Source organism: Centropristis striata, chromosome 1 (assembly GCF_030273125.1).
Source record: "Centropristis striata isolate RG_2023a ecotype Rhode Island chromosome 1, C.striata_1.0, whole genome shotgun sequence".
NCBI classification, from domain to species: domain Eukaryota; kingdom Metazoa; phylum Chordata; class Actinopteri; order Perciformes; family Serranidae; genus Centropristis; species Centropristis striata.
The window spans coordinates 2,397,377-2,423,035 of record NC_081517.1 but is presented as its reverse complement, the minus strand read 5'-3'; the positions used below and the strand labels follow the sequence as shown (position 1 = coordinate 2,423,035).

The window sequence follows — 25,659 nt, the reverse complement described above, 5'->3', positions numbered from 1 at the left end:
GTAATTTTGTGTCTTTTTTGGGTAATTTTGTGTCTTTTTTGTCATTTTGTGTCTCGTTTGGTAATTTTGTGTCTTTTCTGGTCATTTTGTGTCTTTTTTTTTATCTTTTTTTTTATCAATTTGTGTCTTTTTTGATCATTTTGTGTCTTTTTTTGATCATTATGTGGTCAATTTGTGTCTTTTGGTAATTTTGTGTCTTTTTTGGGTAATTTTGTGTCTTTTTTTGATCATTTTGTGTGTTTTTTTAGTAATTTTGTGTCTTTGTTGGTCATTTTGTTTCCTTTTTTTAGTCATTTTGTGTCTTTTTGTGGTCATTTTGTTTCTTATTGTGGTCATTTTGTTTCTCTTGGGGGTCGTGACTCAAAAAGGTTGAGAACTACTGACTTAGTGTAGCTCAGGGAAACAAAAGGCCTTTTGTGTCATAGACTCACCTTGGCTCATTCCAACCTAATAAAGATGTATTAGAAGAAAGCTTGTTCTGTCTGGGTGTAAACTGTTGCTGGAAATTGATGAATTACTGTACAGTGCATATGATGAAGAAGTGTATTGTGCCAGAAACTGTAAGATCTGACAATTATTGAAGTTCACAAGTCAAGCAAGAGAAAAAGACGATGTAATAATGCCTTCAGAGGCTGTTTGCAACAGCTTATCACACTGCCACACCCTTCCTGTGCAGCAGATTTCTGAGCTTTTTAAGGTGACTATCACAGCTAAAGTGCTCCATCTAGTGATCGCACTGCAAAAAACGCTTTCAGTGGAAATGAGCTCAAACTCTTTGCAGGAGTCACCAGTGAATCACCGTGCCACACCCAACGGAGCCGTGCAAGTTGTGAAAAAGTGACAGTTAAAACTGATGAAACCTGTAAATGATGAATACAGTAAACATTATACCTGCTAAATATCAGGATCAATCTGCAACCCCTGGAGCTGAAAAGTAAAGCCAAGTACCAAAAACTTTGGTTCCTCAACTGGTTTAGAGATATGAGTAGAGAATATGCTTTTTTTTTTTTTTTTTTTAAAGATACATTTTATCTGTGCAGGAGTCACCAGTGATTCACCGTGCCACACCCAGTGGAGCCTTGCAAGTTGTGAAAAGTGAGAGTTAAAAGTGATGAAACTTTCTTTCCATGGAAGAGAGTTAGATATAGGAAGTAGCTGGTAAAAGTGTGTGAGACTCAAACCATGATACTATCAAGAAATGGCCAATTTCAGAATCATATATATTACTTTATACGTTTATATATGCAAATTTGCTTAATATACAACACATTGTAGTGGATTAGTTGGAATTGAGTTGAATTTGTAATCTATTTGCATAGCAGCTGCTATGCAAAACACACACACACACACACACACACACACACACACACACAAACACACACACACAAAACACAAAATCTAAGTTATGTAATGGAGTAAAATGCAGGATATGGAATTTTGTAGTGAATGTACCACTGTATAATACCGCATAAGCATATACAATACTATATATATATATATATATATATATATATATATATATACACACACACACACACACACACACACACACACATGTATATATATATACATATATATACTATCTATTGTTAGTTAGATAGTTATTGTCTTAATTCTCAGTTTTGGTTATTTTAATCATACTTCAGTAAATGTACTTAGTTGCTTTCCGCCATTGCATAATAGCACATAAACATACAAAATAAAGCAGTATTATCCAAAGTATGGTAAAAAAAAAAAAAAAAATACTTAATAACTAACTGATTAAGACACTAACTGTCTTATGAATACGGTAAGAATTGTTAATGTTATCATAATAAAATAATGTGTTTAAGTATTAGTAGGTTATAAGATGTTTCACTGAATTTTCCCCTGCAAAGACACACACACACACACACACACACACACAAAGTATGTGGTTCTGTATTTTTGCATACATGCATGACAGCAAACAGCTTGACAATGTGTCTGACTGGATGAGTGAGCAGTAAAAGAAAGAGACAAAGCACTCGTTGTTGGTTAAACTTCATGTTTTATCCACTCGGATCTCTCCGTCCACTGTCTGCTGTGAAAGTGGAAACAGTGGGAGTGGAGAGCTGGTGGGAGGAGGTGAGTTGTTGCTCCAGGATTGGTTCGAGTATTGGAACTTTTTTTTTTATTTTAGATTATATATCTCGGGGCATTTTTCTGTGAGCTCACCTGCATCTTTAAACACTTTGGTCATTTTAACCACTGAAGGAAAAATAAAACCCAACTGAAAAACAGGGACACACTTACTGACATGCAGTCTATTACACATGTAATAGTCTAGACGGATTTCAGAATAAAGGCCTCCTATAAGAAGTGAGGAGCATTTATGGGTACAAGTCAGGAACCGGCCTACCTTACAGATCTCAAGGGTACTGGGTCAAAAAAAAATGGTTCCCAAGCGAAATTTTGAGTTTTTGACCTTCTAATTTGTATCAATTGGCCACCAAATTGCCCATCTTGCTCAGTCGTTGGACCATTTCCCCTTAGTTTTTTTGTAAGTAGGCAATCAAAGATGAGGAAATTAAGTTTCTGGATCTATAGTCTAGAGTCAGAGCAAGGATATAGTGGAGGCTCAGTGTCTTTTTTATGTATATATATGTATGCAAAATACCAACTGGAACATTTAAAAGTGATATTGATTGAATATTTATGTCGGCCTTAAAAAAAACCACACAAATAATGCTTAATTTCACCTTAAAAGTTGATATTTTGCATATATATATATATACATAAAAAAGACACTGAGCCTCCACTATATCCTTGCTCTGACCCTAGACTATAGATCCAGAAACTTAATTTCCTCATCTTTGATTGCCTACTTACAAAAAAACTTGGGGAAAATGGTCCAACCACTGAGCAAGATGGGCAATTTGGCCGCCATTTTGATATGCAAATGAGAAGGTCAAAAACTCAAAATCTCGCTTGGGAACTATTTTTTTTGGGATTCAGCACCCTTGAGATAAGTAAAGTAGGCCGGTTCCTGACTTGTACCCATAAATGCTCCTCACTTTCACTTTTTGGACAATTCCGTCTAGACTATTAGTTCTTTGGACTGCTTTTATTGGTATTTTTGCAGGAATGTCTCTTTCCTGGGATTTTCTGTGATTATTTTTAAATCAGAACTAACATTGTGAATGACACGGGTATTTAGTATTCATTTTGGAGATTGAGACCACTGCCGAGGCCGATGGTGCGTTCACATGCTCCTCGGATCGCCACATTTCCTGAGTTGGGAAATCTTCCTTCTGACTCCATGAGCTTTAATGTCATTTACAAAACATACATACATGATGTCACCGATTGGTTTGTGGACTGAAGCTTGAGTTTTGAATTTTGGCCATCTTGGTTTTTTCATGAACAAATCAGGAGGTGGAAGGAGGATATCACTGGCCATGCAATTAAAAATGTATTGTATTTAAATACAACACAATGTTGAACAAAATCTTACAATTTATTTTGATAAAGGATGACGGGTCAAAGTTTGTAGTAGAAACCTGTGAATTACAACACAACAACTTGTAAAACAGAGTGAACACTTCTTGTAGCCGCAGTCCGTCCCTTTAAAACCTCCATGTCCTTGTTCTGCCTCTGTGTCACTTTGTGTTTCTGTCCTGAACATATTTAGCACTTTTCATCTCAACTGACTTCTTTCTGTGATTTGAGCAACTTTGCCAAACTACAAGGTCAGCTCTGGATAATAAAGTTACTTTAATGCAGTAGTTCTCAACCTTTTTGAGTCGCGACCCCCAATTTAACATGCATGTTGTCCGTGACCCCCGCTCACTGAACACAATCTCACACGCACAGTTCAGATCACCCAAAAAAGAAACAAAATGACTAAAAAGACACAAAATGACCAAAAAAAGGAAACAAAATGACCAAAAAAAGGAAACAAAATGATCAAAAAAGACACAAATTGACCACAAAATGATCAAAAAAGACACAAAATGATCCAAAAAAAGACACAAAATTTCCAAAAAAGACACAAAATGACCAAAAAAGGAAACAAAATGACCAAAAAAGACACAAATTGACCACAAAATGATAAAAAAAAGACACAAAATGACCAAAAAAAGACACAAAATTTCCAAAAAAGACACAAAATGACCAAAAAAGACACAAAATGACTAAGAAAAGACAGAAAATGACCAAAAAAAGGAAACAAAATGACCAAAAAAGACACAAATTGACCACAAAATGATCAAAAAAGACACAAAATGACCAAAAAAAGACACAAAATTTCCAAAAAAGACACAAATTGACCACAAAATGATCAAAAAAGACACAAAATGACCAAAAAAAGACACATTTCCAAAAAAGACACAAAATGACCATAAAAAGACATAAAATGACAAAAAAAAGACACAAAATGACCAAAAAAAGACACAAAGTTACCAAAAAAAGACACAAAATGACAAAAAAAAAGATATTAAGTGACCAAAAAGACTAAAACACACTAACACATGAACACTTTAACACAGTGGAGACAGAGCTGACTTCCAAAATGATTTGGCGACCCCCAGAAATCATCTCGCGACCCCAAGGTTGAGAATAGCTGCTTTAATGAATAGTTAACAGAAAAATGTGCCACATAAAAACACTGTTTGCACAAGGAGTGTTGCTCCACGAGAAATGCCTGTTAACAATGCAAATGCACAAGGTGTCGGTGGCTCGGTGGAGGCAGGCAGAGCAACATTTTTGTCTCGAGTTTTTGAGGAAACAAAAGATCCTTTCGACAGTGAGCGGAGGACAACGTCTAAAAGGATTAAGGAGAAACTGAGAAAGTTGTTTTACAAGCCAATCACGTTTACTGCAGAACAGGAAGAAAGTTGAAGATGTTAAACTTTTACTTAGCCAAAAGAATGAAAACAATCTATAGCTCTTAAAATAAAAACATTGCTCAGATGAGGTTTATGCCATATGTTTGGCTGTGGAACCACATTTGTCCTCAGGTGATCGACACCTTTTAAAGAAGAAGAACCTGAACAGTCTTCCAGAATGGAGCAGACAGTTGGACATGTCTCTGCAGGAAGGCAGCAGTGTAACTGATCATATTAATCCCTGTTATTGTGCAGGCTGTCTCAATGGCACAATTACACGGAAATGATTAATTGCACCTGCTGAGACAGGTCAAATATCCTGGGGAAATGTCTATCAGACGGGACATCACGTCATGTAGTAGACATCTGACTCAGCCAATAAAAAGAGTTCATTTTGCACTTTCAATGATACATTTTCTGTATTTTGTCTTTGCTGCTTATTGTAGAAAGAAGTACTCTTTTAATGAAGTAAAGGTAGCCAGTGGTGGTTCTACACAGGGGCCCCTGCTGTGGCCCCTGTATGAAATTAATACAAAAATGATAGATTTATAAGGATGAACAAAAGAACAATTCTTACCTATTTTTTGTTCAAACAATATCTCATTGTACACAAAAGGAACCCAGAATGTGTACATTGTATAATAGTTTAACTGTGCAATAAAAGCTTGTGTGTATATATATATATATATATATATATATATATATATATATATATATACACACACACACAAGCTTTTATATATATATTTTGTATATATATATATATGTGTGTGTGCAATAAAAGCTTGTGTATATATATATAAAAGATCATTCTCACTGCACTTTCAAAATAAATTGTGAATTGTAAATTGTGCACAAAAATGAGAAATGTCACTGTTGTACAAAAATACTTGTTATAGTTGGTAAGTCTCATTGTTTCAATCAGTGTATTTGTATATTCCAAATATACTTAAATTAGATTTTTTTAAATAAGCTAAAATAAAGGTTTGAATTCTTAAATATCATCTTTGCCATTTTTAATGTGCCCCTCTGATTAAACACTGAAGGTAGCTAAACTAAAGTGTAGGAATACCATGTTACAAGAAAAAGTCATGCATTCAAAATCTTACTTGTATTAGCATCATAATATACTTCAAGTAAAAAAAAAAGAAATTAAAGAATAGTCTTGCAAAAACAAAATTTTATTTAAATTTTAAATGTATTTTATTATGTTTTTTATTTATTTTATTCTATTGTTGCACTGTGTTTATGTATTTTAGTATTTTAGTTTTTACCGTATTTCCTGCAACTGTGATATCTGTACAGCACTTTGGTCAACCCCGGTTGTTTTAAATGTGCTCTATAAATAAAGTTTGACTTGACTTGACTTAAGATACAACACGTCAAACATTTGAGAAATCTTCGACTCCAGGTGAAGGATTTCAGACAGGCATCACTTCACATTAATCATTTTACTACGTGTCGTCTGTCACTGGAGCACAATGGGCCTCAAATACTATTTTTTCCCGCATCATGTGATGTTTGAAGAGACGAGCTGACTGACATTCTTCAGACTCTGCAGCCTCTCCCTGCTGCTTATCAGCTGCTGCTGACTGAAGAGTCTGTTGTTGACAGAGATGACTGAAAGGTGATCATTTTCTATTGTCATGGGGATGTTCGTCTGCTATGTGAACGATGCAATAAAATCTAGCTGGGACATTTTTAATATACGTTACAAGTTGTCTGTGATAATCATCGGTTGTTGTTACATCATTTCCCAATGTTACAATAGATTTAATGAAGGCGTGTTGCAACAGCACCTGCAGTGTCTTTGACCTGTTTTTAGCCTTTTTTTTAACTACCTGAAGCTATGCAGACAACATGTCCAGGCTGAGAAAAATGTAACCTTACACTTTGCAAAACAGGCCCTTTAGGAAATGTTAATCTCATTGTGTTGAACTCAACCTTCACCCTGTTAAAATAATCGCCTAACTCATTTTTTGCAGGAAACACAAAAAACTTCACCAAAAGTGTAACATATGACATTTATTAATCATTTCACTCAAAAAGGATGTAACAAAGGATGGCTATTGGCATAGTAATAACACTGTGTGTACATTATGTAACTTAAGAGTAATAAATGATTTAGGCAATTTTTTGAACATGCCTTTGTGACTTAAGCAAGATATGGTAACACTTTATTTTGAAGGTGTCTACATAAGAGTCCCACAAGCCTGTCAGAAACATGACATGACAAGTATCATGAGCATTAATGTTACTTCAAAGTGTCATTAATGTTCATGACACATCCCATGTCATGTTTATGACACGCTCATGTCACTCTTAAAATAATAAAACAGTTTATTAATCACTTTATTCGTTGCAGCTGGTGAAAGCGGAGCTGATTTTAATTACATTTGTTGATGTTGATGTGCAAATCCTTTGTGACCTACATTTAATTTAATACAGTGCAAAGATAAGATATTTAATGCTCGAACTTGAAAGCTTAGATACATACACACCTTGTGCATTAAATGCATTGTTTTTATTTTTGAGGGCAGCTAGGTACACTGTAAAAAAAATCTGTTTAATTTAAGGTAAAATACCGGCAGCTGTGGTTGCCAGAACTTCACCGTCGGTTTTCTACTGTAAATGTGCTTGTGAATATCAGCAAAAACTGTAATTTAGACTGAGTAGTCCCTTTATTTTAGGGTAATTGTGTCCTAGTGAAAATATGGTGTTTCTCCATTCATTTTACACGAACATTTGAATATTTTTACAGTAACTGTGTGTTTTCAAAAGTTTTTCAAAAGTTTTGTACTATTCCTTGATTTTCGGTTATTAAAAGTGTCTATTGTGTTGATATGCAATTTTCTTTTTTATGCCCTATTTATCATACAATTTGACAGTGTTTTACTGTTATTTCTACAAATATTTTTAAAAGTGTAGTTTAATCTGAAATAATGCATTTTCATTTATGAGTTGATTATATTGTGTATTATTTATCTGAATCTGCAAGTAATAGAGAAGTTTTTGTTTTTTTTAAAAGCCAAAAACAAAGAATAAATGAAACTTTCCTGTACTATAAGAGAAACTGCAGCATAAAACAACTTGAATGCTCATCATCATAGTGAGTCATCACTAATAGTTATTGTGTGTAATAGAGCCAGTGTCGGTTAGGGTTTGGTGTTATGTGGCAGTTATGTGTTTTGGCAATACTTAATGTGAGTACAAAAGAAATGTTTGATTGAATGCAAATCAAATTTAATTAAGTAGCCTGTTGACAGATTCTCCACACAAGTTAGTAGCAGAAGTATTTTTAAGGAGATATTTTCACAGATTGCTATATAAACAGTACATTTTTACAGTACAAACTTCGGTAACACTTTACAATAACCAACTAAGTAATGTTTATAGATGGTTTATAAACCAATTATTAACCAAAGTGCTATACATATTTAATCGTTAAATGTTTTCAACCAATTTCTTAAAGGTATATGAATGTATATGAATGTATATGAATCATTTCAAAATCATTAACATACTTAATATGGTGTTAAAAATGTTATAATGAGTGCAACTAAAACTATTAATTATACTTTTATTGTTTGTTAATGGTAAAGTAAATATAAACTTACATTAATATACCATCTATTTGTCATTTATACATGATGCAGTTAGTTAAACATTAATAAATTATGTATTTACCATTCTAAATGGCCTATATATAGTTTATAAATGATGATTAAACATTAATAAACTATCTATTTACCATTTATAAATGAGGGTTATTGTAAAGTGTTACCCAAACTTCTTCTTTTTTTGCTGGTGTCACTTGCTTTTTTACATATTTAATGAGCATAGTTAATGTGAGCTGGAGATCTCAGACTGTGTCTCTTTAATTATTGTACATATGGCAACAAATAAATAACAATTAAAGGCCTCACTGTGTGATTTGGATACTGATGATGAAATATTCAGCACGACCAAACATGTTTCGTTCAGCTTTTCCTGTTTGATATGATCAGTGTAGATCACGGAACATATTTGCATAAAATGTGTTTGACTTTGTTCTGTTTTTGTTCAAGGTTTTTCCATAACAGCATAAAAGCATTGTATGATAAATGTAACTTTACTTCATATACTGCTACTACTACTACTGGTCAAAAGTTTTAGAACACACCAACTTTTGCAGAATTTAATTGAAAATTATGCAGTTTAATGTCTCAGTGTACTCTGAAATTAATGCACATTTGCAACATTTAAAATTCTTTATTGAGCATGATAGTGTTTTGAAAGTAAAAAAAAGATTCAAAATCACATTTTATGTTGGACTAAAGGACTAAAAAAAGACACAAAATGACAACAAAAGACACCAAAAGACACAAAATGACTTAAAAAAGACACAAAATGACTTACAAAGACATGAAAAGAATTCAAAAATGGACAAAATAGCCCAAGACTCCATAGAGTTAAGTTGTTAACCCATTTCTTGTTCCCTGAAAAAGGCCTACTTGTATAATTCTGAAATGTACATTATCTTTCAGTTTTGGTTAAGCTTACCTTTTTTTATTTACCTCTGGCAGTTCACCACTTACCTTTGTACCCTTTCAAGCTGTTCATTTGACTTGAACTGCTTGTATTTCAATAAAAAACTGGAAAAATTGGGGTGTTCTAAAACTTTTGACCGGTAGTGTATATTTTGACACATATTGATACAGATTCCTTGACTAATTATTTTGCATAACATTATCACAACTCACCTAAATGCTTAGGTGATAAAAATAACTCTAACTATCTTAGAAATGCCTCGGCCTCAACCTTTGGCCCCAAGTTTCACTGAGGCGAAATTGTCACTGCTATGTGTCATTTTTGTCACTTCTGTGAGTGAAAACTTTACAAGAAACATCTCCAGTAACACATTATTTAAAACTCCATGTGTGTGCATCTTAACCTGCTTTCCAAACAAGTAAAGCTGCAATTACAACGTGCAAAAGGTTCAAGAACTGACGAGCATTCAAGGAATCCCCTTTATGTGAAAAAATGTGGAGTCACAAGTTGGACCTGAAAGAAGGTGGCTGAGCCCCTAGCAGCAGCCACCACACCCTGCTGATGGAGAGATTACACAGAGGAGGGGGTTATAACCTGTTGGCCACATTCTTGCTTTTCATCTGCCCCTCCTAGCCCTTCCCACTTTAGTGCCCGTGGAGCTATATAACCACGGACACTGGAGTGATGCTTCCAACTGCAGATCAACTCCAGTGATCCTACCTGATCCAGATCCAGATCCAGACCTCCCAGCATGTCTTTGAGCACCAGATCCTACGGTCAGAGGACCATGAGCGTCTACGGGGGAGCCGGCGGCCGTGGCACCCGCATCTCCAGCTCCAGCGGCCAGATGAACTACGGACCCTCCTCCTCCTCCTCCGGGGGCTTCAACCTGTCCGACGGCCTGGACCTCCACGTGGGAGCCAACGAGAAGGCCACCATGCAGAACCTGAACGACCGCCTGGCCTCCTACCTGGAGAAGGTTCGCACCCTGGAGAAGGAGAACGAGCGGCTGGACAAGCAGATCAGAGAGTGGTACCAGAGCAGGACCGTCATCTGCCACGACTACACCAGCTACTTCGCCACCATCGAGGACCTGAAGGACAAGGTAAGACAGATATGTGTTTCCGTGTGTGTGTTTATCTTCTCATCTTTCAGTGTGTGGGAGATTTCTATTGTTATGTTCTCCATGTGGGGTAATGACAGGTGACATTTGAATAGCCATCTTATCAGGAAGCACATGACACGCATACCAGATGCATTCCTCATGTGCATCACATCCTGCTGGCAGCGTCCAGTGTTACAGTGATCATTTTTAAGTTTAATGTCATTATTTAGTAAGCAAGTAAGTAAACTTTATTTATATAGCACCTTTCACAGACAGAAGTCACAAAGTGCTTCACATAAAAATCATACACATAACATAAAAATGTACATACAAGTTTTAAAGGACCAAAACAACAGCAATTTAAACCAAAAAAGACACAAAATGACCAAAAAAAGACACAAATAGACCAAAAAAGACAGAAATTGACCAAAAAAGACACAAAATGACTAAAAAAAGACACAGAATGACCAAAAAAAGGAAACAAAATGACCAAAAAAGACACAAATTGACCACAAAATGATAAAAAAAAGACATAAAATGACCTAAAAAGACACAAAATTAACAAAAAAAGGCATTAAGTGACCAAAAAGATTAAAACACATGAACACTTTAACACAGTGGAGACAGAGCTGACTTCCAAAATGATTTGGCGACCCCCAGAAATCATACACATAACATAAAAATGTACATACAAGTTTTAAAGGACCAAAACAACAGCAATTTAAACAACCATAGCAGTCCCGAAACAATTAATCAAAAGCCTGAACAAATGAAAATGTCTTCAGTTGGCTTCTAAAAGTGACAACAGAATCTACTGAGCGCAGTGAGGGAGGGAGGCTGTTCCAAAGCTTGGGAGCAACAGCCTGGAAAGCTAGTTTACTGGTACATTCTAACTATTTACCCCTAGAACCCAGCTGCCTGGGTAGGGTACGGGATAGGAGTTGGGTGAGGGTTAGACCCCCAAAAAGAGTTACACCAAAGCTTATAACAGATGAACTGTAAGGCCAATATGCATGTACAGGGCTTCATTTGGCTAAAGCATTCTCTAGTTTTGCTTTAAAAAAAATGCGCTTATTGGCATATGACTTAAAAACAACCTAAACTAAATCAGTTCAAACTGACAAAATGTTGCCTTAGCCCTACTTAAACCCCCAGCTCTCCCCTCCCCTGGTGGGTTTTAAGAAGAGAACTACATTTTTTATGTCCTCCTTATATCAACTAATGGATTAATTAGTGTGTCAAGTAATTCCAGCTATCGGCCTCAAAAAACTCATCATGGTGACCATGTTGATCCCATAAAGAAAAACTGGTAACACTTTACAATAACCCTCATTTATAAATGGTAAACAGATAGTTTATTAATGTTTAATCATCATTTATAAACCGTATATAGGCCATTTAGAATGGTAAATACATAATTTATTAATGTTTAACTAACTAAATCATTTATAAATGACAAATAGATGGAATATTAATGTAAGTTTATAGTTACTTTACCATTAACAAACAATTAAATTATAATTAATAGTTTTAGTTGCACAAATGTTAAAATTTTTAACACCATATTAAGTATGTTTATGATTTTTAAATGATTCATATACCTTTAAGAAATTGGTTTAAAACAGTTAAAGATTAAATATGTATAGCACTTTGTAAATGGTTAATAATTGGTCTATAAACCATCTATAAACATCACTTAGTTGGTTATTGTAAAGTGTTACCGAAAAACTGTACAAAGAGCTCTTTTTCTGACATGTTTTGCTGTTTTTGTTTGCCCCCTCAGATCCGTATCGCCTCCAGGCTCAACGCCAAGACCGTCCTGGACATCGACAACGCCAAACTGGCTGCTGATGACTTCAAAATGAAGTGAGTGCATTCCTCGGCCCTCTCTACGATGAGGGAAACTTCACACAGGCGTCAAAGCGAGAACTCGTGTCTCACTGACAACTTCTATTCTTAAAAACCCACTAAACCCCCTCTGACCTGTTTGCTTGTCCTCAGGTATGAGAACGAGCTGGCCATGAGGATGGCCGTGGAGGCGGACATCGCTGGGCTGAAGAGGGTCCTGGATGAGATGAACCTGGCCAGAATGGACCTGGAGAGTCAGTACGAGGCCCTGAAGGACGAGCTCATCATGCTCAAGAGGAACCACGAAGAGGTGAGTGGAACAAAGAAGCAGTCTTCCGTTCTAATCAATCAAAAGTTTATTGATGGCAGTTTCACAAGCAGCAAAACTGATGAGTTTATATGTGTCAACATCTCTGACACATTCCTGAGCACAGGCCAACACCCACTCTGTGTGTGCACACGCTGATTGATGAAACTCATCATCATCCATCTTCTCAGCAGCTATTCATAGTTTTGTCACAGTTTATTGTAGCGTTCTATTGAGGCGTAAGCTGGTCAGAGTTTGTACACGTGTCCTCTACCTTTCCTCTGATAACACTGAGGAAATCCCATGTTAGCTTAATGCTTTTATAAACAGGTCTGCCGCCTTCTTCCTTTTCCCAGCGCTGCCCCTTTTCCCCCTGCACACTTCCTCGTATTCTTCTCTCCCTCCATTAGCTCATTGCTGCTGTTTGTCTTTCACACACTCACTCACACGCAGAACGAAGAGCATACATGCAATGCACTACAAAAATAATCAAATGGACACTCTTGTTCGACTTCTGCTTGGAGTTTGTATGTTCTCCCAGTGTCAGTGTGGGTTCTCTCCAAAGACATGCAGCTTAAGTTTAATTGGTGACTTTAAATTGACCATAGGAGTGGATGAGAGAATGGTGGACTGGGATCGGCTCCAGCACCCATAACCCAAGTTTGCATAAGTGGTTAAGGATAATGAAAGAATGGACATTCTTGTCTTAATATAAAATCATCCTTCCACATGCCATCACACTGTACAATAACAAATAGTCTGGTTCATTCGTTTTTTTATGCACACTGTTCATTGCACCTTATTGTTTCATGGCACCAACATTTTTATACTGCATATTCATATTTATTCTGCACTGGAATTCTACTCCTTAATACATACTCCTTCTTTAGACACTTTATTTTTACATTACATTTTATTGTATTTTTATATTTTATTGCTTGAAGTATGCCTAGGTTGTTCTTTTTATTTAATAGTGTTGTTATTGTCTCTGTGTGTAATGCTGCTGCTACACTGTAATTTCCCAGCTTGGGATAAATAAAGTATATCTATCTATCTATCTATCTATCTATCTATCTATCTATCTATCTAGCTAGCTAGCTAGCTAACTATCCATCCATCCATCCATCTATCTATCTATCTATATGAATTATTTTGAGTTGTTACTCCAGCTGACTGGGACGTTGTCCTTTGACTCCTGCAGGAATTGGCTCTGCTGAGAAGCCAGATGGGCGGACAGGTCAACGTGGCCGTGGACGCGTCTCCCGCTACAGACCTGAACAAGGTCATGTCCGAGATCAGGGAACACTACGAGGGCGTGATCGGCAAGAACCGCAAGGAACTCGAGTCGTGGTACCAGAACAAGGTGAGAAGTTATAACTGCTTAGCCCATCTGGCGGCCTTTAATGAGTTAAATTGATCTTATTTAGTTTGATAGTAGCTTGTCAGTTATTGACTATGAACAATAGTCGTTATGTCATTATGTTATTAACAATGAATGTTGTGTTTCTGATGTGTCCAGCTTGCAGCGGTGGAGCAGGACGTTATCACACACACAGAGATTCTGTCCACATCACGCACAGAGATTAAGGAACTGAAGAGCACCCTCCAGAGGCTCCAGATTGAACTGCAGTCCCATTTGAGCATGGTATGTCAACATATATTAACTATAAATTATTGATTATCCATTGGATGTGACACTGTGATGCCACAACACATATTAACAGCACTGTAGATTGTTAACTAAATCAGCCTGGTCTCATAAAAATGAGGTCCCTGTTCCAGATCATGGTCTTTATTACTTTCTAATCAACGTTCATGTTACGAACTGGACATTTTAACCCAAACATGAACTCTTATTAAACCTAACTAAGTAGTTCACAACGTTAACCATGTGTTTAAAACTGCAACTGTAATCAGAAAATGCAGAAAATGTGTTTAACTCAAAACGTAATTAAATGCAATATCATTAGCAGACAGGACTCAAATAAGTAGTTTCAGGAAACACGCCTATATGTTTTGTTGCTGACAGTTAGATGAGAAGATACCACTCTCATATCTGCTACAGCTAGCAGCAGATGATTAGCCTAGCTTAGCAGTTAGCATTAAGGCAGTTATTTCCATAAGTCCACAACAGGTCGCTTTTACATTGGCACTTAACAAAATATAATGTGAATTTGTAAGCTTTAAAGAGTCTAGAAGGCAGATTTTGTTAACTTTAGACTGAGCCAGGCTAGTTGATTCACTGATTCCTGTCTTAATGCTAAGCTAGGCTAACTGGCTGTGCACTGTAGTTTCATATTTAGTGTACATACATGTGATTGGTATCACTCTTCTACACAATAAATATGGTTAATTCTGAATTACAGAAGTACAGAATCACATGATGCTAATTGTACACCATGCTAACAAGCCTTGCAGATCATTTTTTAATATCTCACTAATAGCAGTGGTGGAAGAAGTATTCAGATCTCCTTACTCAAGTAAAAGTACTAATACCACACTGTTAAATTACTCCACTACAAGTAAAAGTTCTGCATTCAAAACTTACTGAAGTAAAAGTATAAAAGTATCAGCATCAAAATGTACTTAAAGTATCAAAAGTAAAAGTACTCATTATGCAGAATGACCCCACTCAGACTGGTTTATATGTTCTACATATATTAATCGATTACTATTATTATTGATGCATTTATGTTCATTTTCTCAAGGTAGGGCTCATTTAACTACTTAAAAAACTGTTATAAGGTTTCATTTATAAAAAATAGCTTATTACTTTAAATTTATAATGTTTTTAAGTTAAATCTCTGAAAAGTAACTAAAGCTGTCAGCTAAATGTAGCGGAGTAAAAAGTACATATTTATCTGAAAACATAGTGAAGTAGAAGTATAAAGTTACATAAAATTTAAGTACTCAAGTAAAGTACAATTACCTCAACATTGTACTTAAGTACAGTACTTGAGTAAATGTACTTAGTTACATTCTACCACTGATTAATAGTAATATCTCCAGTCCTCATTGACTGCCTACGCACCTAATACTTTCTTTCTGCAACCACAACAGAAAGCGTCCCTGGAGGGCACCCTGGCAGAGACTCAGGCCCGCTACGCTGCACAGCTCGCTAGCCTCCAGAGCATGGTCACCAGCCTGGAGCTTCAGCTGTCCCAGCTCCACGCCAACATCGCCAGCAACAAGCAGGAGTACGACATGCTGCTGGACCTCAAGACCCGGCTGGAGCTGGAGATCGCAGAGTACAGGAGGCTGCTGGATGGAGAGGACGAAAGGTAAAGAGAGAGAGAAATTATAGAGAAAGAATATCCAACAACAGTTTGAATTCATGACAACGTACACTGCAAAATAAAGAAAAGTTGGGTGAACTCAAAATTTCAAGGCAACAAACTTCGATAAAATTTTAAGTTGGACAATTAAACAAAATATTTTAAGTTTTGTTTTTGAGTTTGCTCAACTCTGAATTCTGATTTTTGTCAACTCAGCTGTAAGTTGTACTAACTTATAATTTTACATTGTAATAACTTTTAGTCCTTACTTCTGCTAACTTCTGCAATGTGCTGAATTGGCACGATTGCAACGCCGCCATGAAATGTCAGCTAATGTTGCGACCACAATGTTGAGTTAGCATTGATACGCTAATGGCTACTCTTGTAGCTGTAACAAGCAGCGTCGCTAGCATCAGTTAGCCGCTAGCTTCCGCGAATGACCGAATTTCACCACTCTCCTGCATTTCACAACAAAGAAATAAGAGTTATCAGAACTATTGTCCCTTGTTGTGAACCCCAACTTAAAGATATAAGTAACAACAACTCACAAACTTGTTTTTGAGCAGACAACTGGCTTCCTTTTGTTGTGCTAACTTACATTATTGCCCTAAATGTCAATAATTTATATTTCCAAGTTTTACCAACTTAAATCACTGTTTTAGGCCAAAAAATACAAGTTGGCTTTTTTGCCGTGTAGATTTGATTTCGACTAATGTTTTCTTCTTTCTTTTTGTCTCTGTTCCCAGTACAAAACAAGGTAAGCTATTTTTCACGTGCATATAATACATATTTTATCACTTAAACAGGATTTGAGAAATGTGATGTGATTTGCTGATGATGGTGTTCTTTTCCCCAGTGGTCACAAAGGTCATCACAGTGGTGGAGACAGTTGTGGATGGAAAGGTCGTTGGCAGCAGCAAGACTGTTGATGTGGACGTGGATGAGATTGAGTAATAAATTGAAAGCATTGGCCAAAATCAATAAAGATCTTGCAGTTCAATTAAACGTGTTAGTGTGGTTTTTATATTTTATAATGAACTAAGTATTAAAAAAAATTTGTAATGTCTCTTGCTGGTGGGTAATGGATGTTTTTGTACAGTGCAAATTAACTATGGTTGCTAATAGCTTGAACTTATGCATCAATAACTTTATTTTAACAATTGAGCACATATGTGTTCAATGTCACCACCCACAACAGGCTGTTTTTTTTTTTTTTTCATTTTTAATAGCAAACAAGCTCTAATAAACCTACTGTACACTAACTAGCCAGCACCAAACAGCAGTGAAAGTTACAAAAAACAATTCATTACTGTACAAATTTGCCATTAGCTAGATTAGAAAATGTAGCAGCTAAAGGCCCAAACATTCCTTTAAGGTTGGTGGAGACCAAAGCAAAGATAAAATGACAATTAATAATTTGGCTATGGCTTCAATAGGATTATAAAGCTGCTGTTTCTGATAGATGCAAAGGCATTGTTCGCTAACAGAAACCTCTGGTGCTGAAAAAAAAGCCTGAAAACCTGGAAGTGCTAAAAACTGCAGTTTCTTGAAGGGCCACTGGAGGCTGGCTCAAATCCACATCGACTAAAATGCCCAATTTTACAGCAGAAACAAACATGTTTACAGCCTGGTACAAAAACCAGTTGTAGTTTTGATAGCTAACTTCCCAACAACTGTGTTGGGGTTGAATTTTTATACAACCCATCTGTTCATATTTTATTTAGGCTTAAAGGTATGGATTATTATAAGTGCAGCTAAAAAACTCTTGTGATTTAAATAGCATTTTTCCCCACGGACAACCATTATATAAGAGACCTGAGTGAAACTATTGAGAGGATTCATTAAGGTGCCAACAGGGTCAATTATTAATCTTTTCTATTGCAAACCATAAATACTTACTATTGTTTTTTCTGCAACATGTAAAACTTTAATTGTAATAAATGTGCACCATTTGTTTTCAATTTTCTTTAAAAAAAAAAACCCATACATGGTCTGCCCCCTAGTGGCCAAACATTGGCTGATGCACCTTTAACCTCCTGGGACCCTGCGTCCTCATATGTGGACATTTCATTTTAGGTTTTATGGACCTTATATTTAATTCTGCTTAACTATAACATGTTGTTCTCAGTAGTACACACTCTAGAAAAAGCACAATACATCAATTAGTGTAAAAACCAGATGGCAGCACCTTGCTAAAGTCAATTAACAGCTTTTACCCAGACAAAAGTGGACCAGGTACAAAATCTGATCAGATTTTATGGTTAAAACTTCTTTATTTGTGCTTAATAATGTTTGTAGTTTGATATTCTGTGCAAGTTTGACTATTTTTAGCAATAGCAACAAGCTACGACTCTGCTAATCAGGAAGTACTCATTTGAGAACAAATAGACTTTTAATATCGTTCTTCCAAAGAGAGGGAGTAAATGTAAGGAAATAAAAGTTTTATACACTGGTGAATTAATTGTGTTATACAGTAAAATTAACCAATTTGTTGTTGTTTTTTTCCAAAAACTACTTCCTGTTCAAAGACATTGCTTAGTTTTTGTACTTATCATGTCCTACAAATCCAAAATATCAAATATCTAGGAGAAACTAACAATACATACCAAACAAAAGCTTGGGTCTCTGGAGGTTAAGGAGTGCAATGAGGGACTGGGACCTATCCCAGCATGCATTGGGTCAGGGTAAAGCAAGCTCCCCTGTCAAGTTGTCAGTCCAGTCCAACACCCAGAGAGTAAAAATCATTCTCACAGACAAACATGCATGAGCGCTGCAGGAAAAAGCTGATTCAAACATCTATTGTTGTGAGGCATCGGGGCTAAATATAAATAATAATTCATATGAAGTAGGTGTAGTGGCCCTCCTAAAAATGAATTTTCAAATGGTTTCTGTTGGGAGCAGAGTGAGCATTATTGCTGTTTGCTCAGGTTGACCCAACTAGCCTCGTGATGCATAGCAGAGACTTTATATTCACAGCCTCAGTTTGTTCTATCTCTTCACTTCCAGGTATAGTGTGGCAACACCCTTTTGTTATGATAATTTAAATTAGCAGGATTTACACACTTACACTACTGGTCAAAAGTTTTAGAACACACCAACTTTTCCAGAATTTAATTGAAAATGATGCAGTTTAATGTCTCAGTGTACTCTGAAATTAATGCACATTTGCAACATTTAAAATTCTTTATTGAGCATGATAGTGTTTTGAAAGTAAAAAAAAGATTCAAAATCACATTTTATGTTGAACTAAAGGACTAAAAAAAGACACAAAATGACAAAAAAAAGACACAAAATGACAAAAAAAAAGACACAAAATGACAAAAAAAGACACCAAAAGACACAAAATGACTAAAAAAAGACACAAAATTACCAAAATAAGACACAAAATGACTTACAAAGACATGAAAAGAATTCAAAAATGGACAAAATAGCCCAAGACTCCATAGAGTTAAGTTGTTAACCCATTTCTTGTTCCCTGAAAAAGGCCTACTTGTATAATTCTGAAATGTACATTATTTTCCAGTTTTGGTTAAGCTTACCTTTTTTTATTTACCTCTGGCAGTTCACCACTTACCTTTGTACCCTTTCAAGCTGTTCATTTGACTTGAACTGCTTGAATTTCAATAAAAAACTGGAAAAATTGGGGTGTTCTAAAACTTTTGACCGGTAGTGTATCTAAAAACAAATAACCACATAATGTACTAATAAAAAAATAATCATATGTCAGACCAAATACATAAATGATCTCTCATCAGCATGAAAACCAGGAAATAATTTGGAATAAAGACACAAATAAGTCAAACGGAACAAAATGGTTTTCAACAAACTGGCAGCCGTTTATTGCATTCACATGTGTATGTGAAGGTATTGGGATCATATGTTGTGTATATTGTTGTCCTCAGGCGTGGCCCCTTGTGTTGCTCTGACTGCACGAGACAGATTAGGTGCGGGTGGTGGAGGTGGAGGAGGACACCACCTTTCCATCCTTTATCTCCTCTGTGACAATCACCACTTTGCCGCCGCCGCTGCTTCTGCTGGTGCTGCTGCTGCTGCTGGACGATAGCATTCCAGAGCTTATGGCACTATGGGAGGGGGGAGAATTGCAGTGTTTTAATTATTAGTATAATTGGTAACACTTTACAATAACCATCTAAGTGATGTTTATAGATGGTTTATAAACCAATTATTATTAACCATTTACAAAATTCTATACATATTTAATCTTTAAATGGTTTCAAGCAATTTCTTAAAGGTATAAGAATAATTTTGAAATCATTTACATACTTGATATGGTGTTAAAAGCTATTGGTCATTTTGTGTCTTTTTTTTGTCATTTTGTGTCTTCTGTGGGGTTTTTTTTGGTCAGTCTGTCTTCTCATTTTGTGTCTTTTTTGGTCATTTTATGTCTTTTTTGGTCATTTTGTGTCTTTTTTGGTGAGTCTGTCTTCTCATTTTGTGTCTTTTTTTGTCATTTTGTGTCTTTTTTTGTCATTTTGTGTCTTCTGTGTTGTTGTTTTTTGGTCAGTCTGTCTTCTCATTTTGTGTCTTTTTTGCTATATTTTTTAGCTATTAATAAACTAATAATTATGTTTGTTTATGGTAAAGTAATCTATTTGGCATTTATAAATTATAGTTCAACATTATTACATTTTCTATTCACCATTCTAAATGGCCTATATATGGTTTATAAATGATGATTAAACATTAATAAACTATCTGTTTACCATTTATAAATGGTCTATTTAACCGGTAACACTTATTTAAAGTGTTACCGTATAATTTTACAGTGTTTATAATGAAATGACAGAATTGTTACTTGCAGACAAATTACCTGCACTCTCCGTCGATCAGCCTCTTGTATTCACTGATCTCCATCTCCAGCCTGGTCTTGATGTCGAGCAGCATTTTGTATTCTTGGCCCTGGCGTTCCATGTCGGCACGCATCTGCACCAGCTGCTCCTCCAGCATCGTCACCTGCATCTGGAGGCCGTTGAGCTGCATGGCATACCGGTTCTGTGTCTCAGCTAAACTGCCTTCCAGGCCGGCTTTCTGCAGGAGGAATGTGAAGAGAGCAGGGGCGGAGAAGAGAAAGAATGAATACACTTGAATAAACTGTGGGTGCAATAAACTGTGTGCAAAATTTGCACCAGGTCATGATCATTTACCATGCTTAGTTGGGACTGTAATTCGATCTCCAGGCCCTGCAGAGTACGTTTGAGATCAGTGATTTCTGTCCTGGATGTCTGGATGCTCTCTGTGCTGGCGGCCACCTCCTGGGTCAGCGTCACTGTCTGTAGCAGACATGAAGGAACATCAGTGTCATGCATAACTACATAAATAACTGTCTAAATAAGCAATGAGATATTAGTCACCTTTCTGGTCTTGATTCAGTCTTACCTGTGATTGGAACCAGTTTTCAAGCTCTTTTGCATTTTTGGCAGCCACAGCCTCATACTGTTCACGCATTTCCTCCATGATGCTGCTCAGGTCTGGTTGTTTTTCTGCGTCCACCTCCACGTTGATCTGTCCAGTCATCTGGGTTCTCATGGCTGCCAATTCCTGTTGCATAAAAGAGGTTTGGTTGAAGGTGGATGTTTGCAGCAAAATAGATACGAAAAGCACTCCGATGACTGTTTGCGACTCACCTCCTCGTGGTTCTTCTTGAGGAAGATCAGCTCCTCCTTGAGGCCTTCGATCTGCATCTCCAGGTCTGATCTGCCCAGTGTCAGCTCATCCAACACTCTCTTGAGACCGGCGATATCTGCCTCCACTGATTGACGCATGGCAAGCTCATTCTCAAACCTGTGAGGCAGCAAGAGATCAGACAGTTACACCTCAATGGATACATTTTTCATGTTTTGTTTCTGAGTAATTCTGCTATATGATTTAGACACTTTCTGTCTCTCATCCCCATTCTTACTTTGTTCTGAAGTCATCTGCTGCCAGTTTTGCATTGTCGATGGACAGATAGATGCCTCCATTGACACGGGTTGCTTCTTGGATCTGTGTGATGAAGCAACGTTTCATTTGATATAATCAGTAAAGTTATTTCATCAACTGTCTCCCACTGCACAGAGACTGGATAGTAGTAGGATACCTATGTTTTGCCATTCATATCATGTGACTTACCTTTCCCTGCAGGTCAGCAATGATGGCCTCAAAATGTGAGTAGTCCCGTGCAGCGGGGGAGGTCTTGCTCTCCATGAACTGGCGGATCTTCAGCTCCAGCTCAGCGTTGGCCTTCTCAAGGCTACGCACCTTCTCCAGGTAGGAGGCCAGGCGGTCATTCAGGTTCTGCATGGTGGCCTTCTCGTTGGTCCCAAAGTCCATGCCTCCACCTCCACCTCCGCCAGCTCCTCCACCGAAGCCTCCGCCAAAGCCTCCGCCGAAGCCTCCACCTCCACCAGAGCCTCCGCCGAAGCCTCCACCAGAGCTGAAGCTGTAGCTGCTTCCACCACCTCCACCACCACTTGCTCTGCCGGAACCGTAAGAAACTGACATTCTTCCTCCTGAGCCACCTGCACCACTCACGCTGGAAGCATAACCTCTTCGAATGCTACCACTACCACCGAAACCACCACCGAAGCCTGCACTACCACCGAAGCCTCCACCTCCATAGCCACCTGAAGTTGAACCCCCGTAGGAGGAGTAAGTGGAGCTGCTTCTGTAAGCCATCTTGAGTGCTCAGGAGTTCTGCCTGCCTAGAGGAGAATGAGACTGACTGAGATGCACGGCTCTGCCTCTATCCCTTTTTATCCTGCACATGCTGCTGCTGCTGCCTGTGCTGTGGGTGGAGACGAGCAGGTCTAAAGGGAGGAGCGTTACCTAAAATGGTTGCACTGCCCCACCCTTCACACACACCCTTCAGGTTCACTTTCTGTTACAAGCACAAGGATAAAGAGGGATTAAACTTAAACCCATTTTGTTACGCAATCAAATGAAAGAATTCAAACCTTGAACAATGGCTTCATTATTGCATCGCTCCAACCGGGGCATCAATGTGAACCTTTATCTTTTATTCTGAGGAGTATAGTGTACATTGTAAAAACTACCACGCCTGTCACTGTCAGCCTCTGGTTAGTTATTCACTTCAGGTGTCTTTATTGGATTTTATGCTATGATTCTGGAGCAATACCATGCCAGCCAAACCTGTTATGTTACCAAGGCAACAAGCATTGTACGGTAAACATTGTAAAAATGAATCAGTATGTTGTTTTTCACTTGACTCTCAGCCAGCACACTTGTTCCCACACACCTCCCTTCTCTCTGTGTTATCTCCCATATAAATCATCTTTTAAGCTCTGATTCTACTGTTCGTCATACTTCAGGTATTTTTCTCATATTAGACATCCAGTTTTGCACAACAACTGCCTCCTGGGTCGCCAGTTAGAAGCAGTTTTTGCAGATGTGAGTGGTGTCAATGATGTAACTCGATACTGGAGCCTTCAAGACCGGGCACAGCGCTGCCGGGACGCTCACCTCAGGTGTTCTTTAGTCTTGTTGGCGCTGTGTGTTGGCATGTGCATCATGCCCAAGCAGGAACACGCTTTTGCTTGTTTGCTTCATTCCATTTACCCACAGTATTCTCTTCAAGTCTTTACAGGCATTTAAACTTTTTCTTGTAGTTCTGGATTCTTTCTAAAAGTGCTGACAATTATAAGAATAATGGATGTATTATTTAGAACATTTTGCTTCTGGTTAAATCTAACAAAGAGTTGTTTTATTTCCTGCTAAGAAACACATAGTGCACATCCACAGCCTGGAGTAATACAAACCAGATGTGGCTTCTTATTGCTGCTTTTCATTTTGAGGTTGCAAACTCATCTCGTGCATGTGCTAAACGGCTATAAATAATGTGGAAGATATTTTAGAAACCCCAGTTAAATATGTGTGAAGATATTTTTCTCTTTCTGGAGATATCATTTTTGTTTGTATACACTGTAGTGTATAGCTCTGAGCAGCTTAGTTGCACAGATGCTTACACTCTTCTTTTTAGATTTTTCACGTTTTGCTTGCAAGTAGGAGCAACAAACATTCAGCAAGTAAATTAACCAGAGCAATATAAAGAGGTGAACTTTATTGTCTCTTGACATTTGCACTTTTTAACACATTTAGCCTCCAGGCTCATTTCCTAAACATGTTTGTTTTTGTTTTTTTTGCAAAACCTGCAAAGCCAAGAAAAGCTATAAATGTGGGTTTACATAATTTTAGTGCAATACGACTCTGTACACATTCTCATATTTGTACAATGTGACTTCCATGTGATATAATGACATATGGGTGTGGCACTTTGTTAAACAGAGCGTGTTATTGTAACATACTGGTTGAGTTAGTTTATGTAAAGTTTATTGTAAGTTAGTTTCAGAGTTAACCCTCTGCAGAACTGCAGCAGTTATTTGAAACTGTGTCGTACCTATTTCTGACTGAATGTAGACAAAAAATACACATCCCAACTTCCCACACTCTAAACTGAATCACTGCAACATGTTTGCTGGGAGAATATTAACACTGGACCACATTCTGAGTGTGAACTTTGTACCGCCTAGCTCTCGCTTTTCGACAGATTTCAACATGTTCCAAGTAAGCATTTCACCTGCTAAAGATGTTCAGTGATTAAAAAAAATGTAAAAATGCAAATAAAAACTTTTTTATTATGAATATAATACACATGATTTGGAAGGATTGGTTCAAGTGTTGCAAAAATGCAACACTGGGCTTCAAAAATCAAATAAGTAATAAGTTTTCAGACAAAAAAAATCAAGATACTCAAACAAAATATGAATACACTGCAAAAAACATGAAGCTTATCAAGTATTTTCGTCTTATATCCAGCAGTAGTATCTTAATTATATTGTTTTTAGTATAATTTACCTATTGACCATAGCTTTATGTGCTTATTTAATTATTAGTATTATTATTATGTGCTTATTTAATCATCATATTGTTTAAATATTTATTTTCGACAAATTTCAACATGTTCCAAGTAAGCATTTGAGCTGCTAAAGATGTTCAGTGATAAAAAAATAAAAAATAAATACAAATAAAAACTTTTTTATGATGAATATAATACACATGATTTGGAAGGATTGGTTCAAGTGTTGCAAAAATGCAACACTGGGCTTCAAAAATCAAATAAGTAAAGAGTTTTCAGACAAAAAAAATCAAGATACTCAAACAAAATATGAATACACTGCAAAAAACATGAAGCTTATCAAGTATTTTCTTCTTATATCTAGCAGTAGTGTCTTAATTATATTGTTTTGAGTATAATTTACGTACTGACCATAGCTTTATGTGTTTATTTAATTATTAGTATTATTATTATGTGCTTATTTAATCATCATATTGTTTAAATATTTCTTTTTGACAGATTTCATCATGTTCCAAGTAAGCATTTGACCTGCTAAAGATGTTCAGTGATAAAAAAAAATGTAAAAATGCAAATAAAAACTTTTTTATTATGAATATAATACACATGGTTTGGAAGGATTGGTTCAAGTGTTGCAAAAATGCAACGCTGGGCTTCAAAAATCAAATAAGTAAAGAGTTTTCAAACAAAAAAATCAAGATACTCAAACAAAATATGAATACACTGCAAAAAACATGAAGCTTATCAAGTATTTTCGTCTTATATCCAGCAGTAGTATCTTAATTATATTGTTTTTAGTATAATTTACCTACTGACCATAGCTTTATGTGCTTATTTAATTATTAGTATTATTATTATGTGCTTATTAGGGCCTCGGG

At 36.6% G+C, this 25,659-nt stretch overlaps 2 protein-coding genes across 2 annotated transcripts; one reads left to right on the top strand and one right to left on the bottom strand.

The window, feature by feature from the left end:
• Positions 1 to 10,128: 10,128 nt before the first annotated feature.
• Positions 10,129 to 16,866, top strand: krt98 (keratin 98). Its single transcript, XM_059352434.1, is given in 7 exon segments — positions 10,129 to 10,482; positions 12,266 to 12,348; positions 12,484 to 12,640; positions 13,839 to 14,000; positions 14,157 to 14,282; positions 15,698 to 15,962; positions 16,760 to 16,866. Coding segments are annotated over 7 exon segments (1,254 nt in total).
• A 2,888-nt stretch (positions 16,867 to 19,754) lies between these two features.
• On the bottom strand, positions 19,755 to 22,744 carry LOC131986588 (keratin, type I cytoskeletal 13-like). Its single transcript, XM_059351659.1, has 7 exons — positions 22,042 to 22,744; positions 21,833 to 21,915; positions 21,558 to 21,714; positions 21,310 to 21,471; positions 21,078 to 21,203; positions 20,744 to 20,961; positions 19,755 to 19,994 (listed from the first exon to the last, which is right to left on the bottom strand). Exons 1-7 carry the CDS (start codon positions 22,585 to 22,587, stop codon positions 19,853 to 19,855), a joined length of 1,434 nt encoding a protein of 477 aa, XP_059207642.1. The 5' UTR covers positions 22,588 to 22,744; the 3' UTR covers positions 19,755 to 19,852.
• Between the last annotated feature and the right edge of the window lie 2,915 nt (positions 22,745 to 25,659).

Excerpts from the sequence above, each read along its gene's own strand:
- LOC131986588 (XM_059351659.1), bottom strand. The coding sequence starts at position 22,587 with ATGGCTTACAGAAGCAGCTCCACTTACTCCTCCTACGGGGGTTCAACT. Across the intron at positions 21,916-22,041 it reads TTGCTGACCTGCAGGGAAAG|ATCCAAGAAGCAACCCGTGT; the intron begins GTAAGTCACATG and ends TTCATCACACAG. Across the intron at positions 19,995-20,743 it reads CTGATCGACGGAGAGTGCAG|TGCCATAAGCTCTGGAATGC; the intron begins GTAATTTGTCTG and ends CCCCTCCCATAG.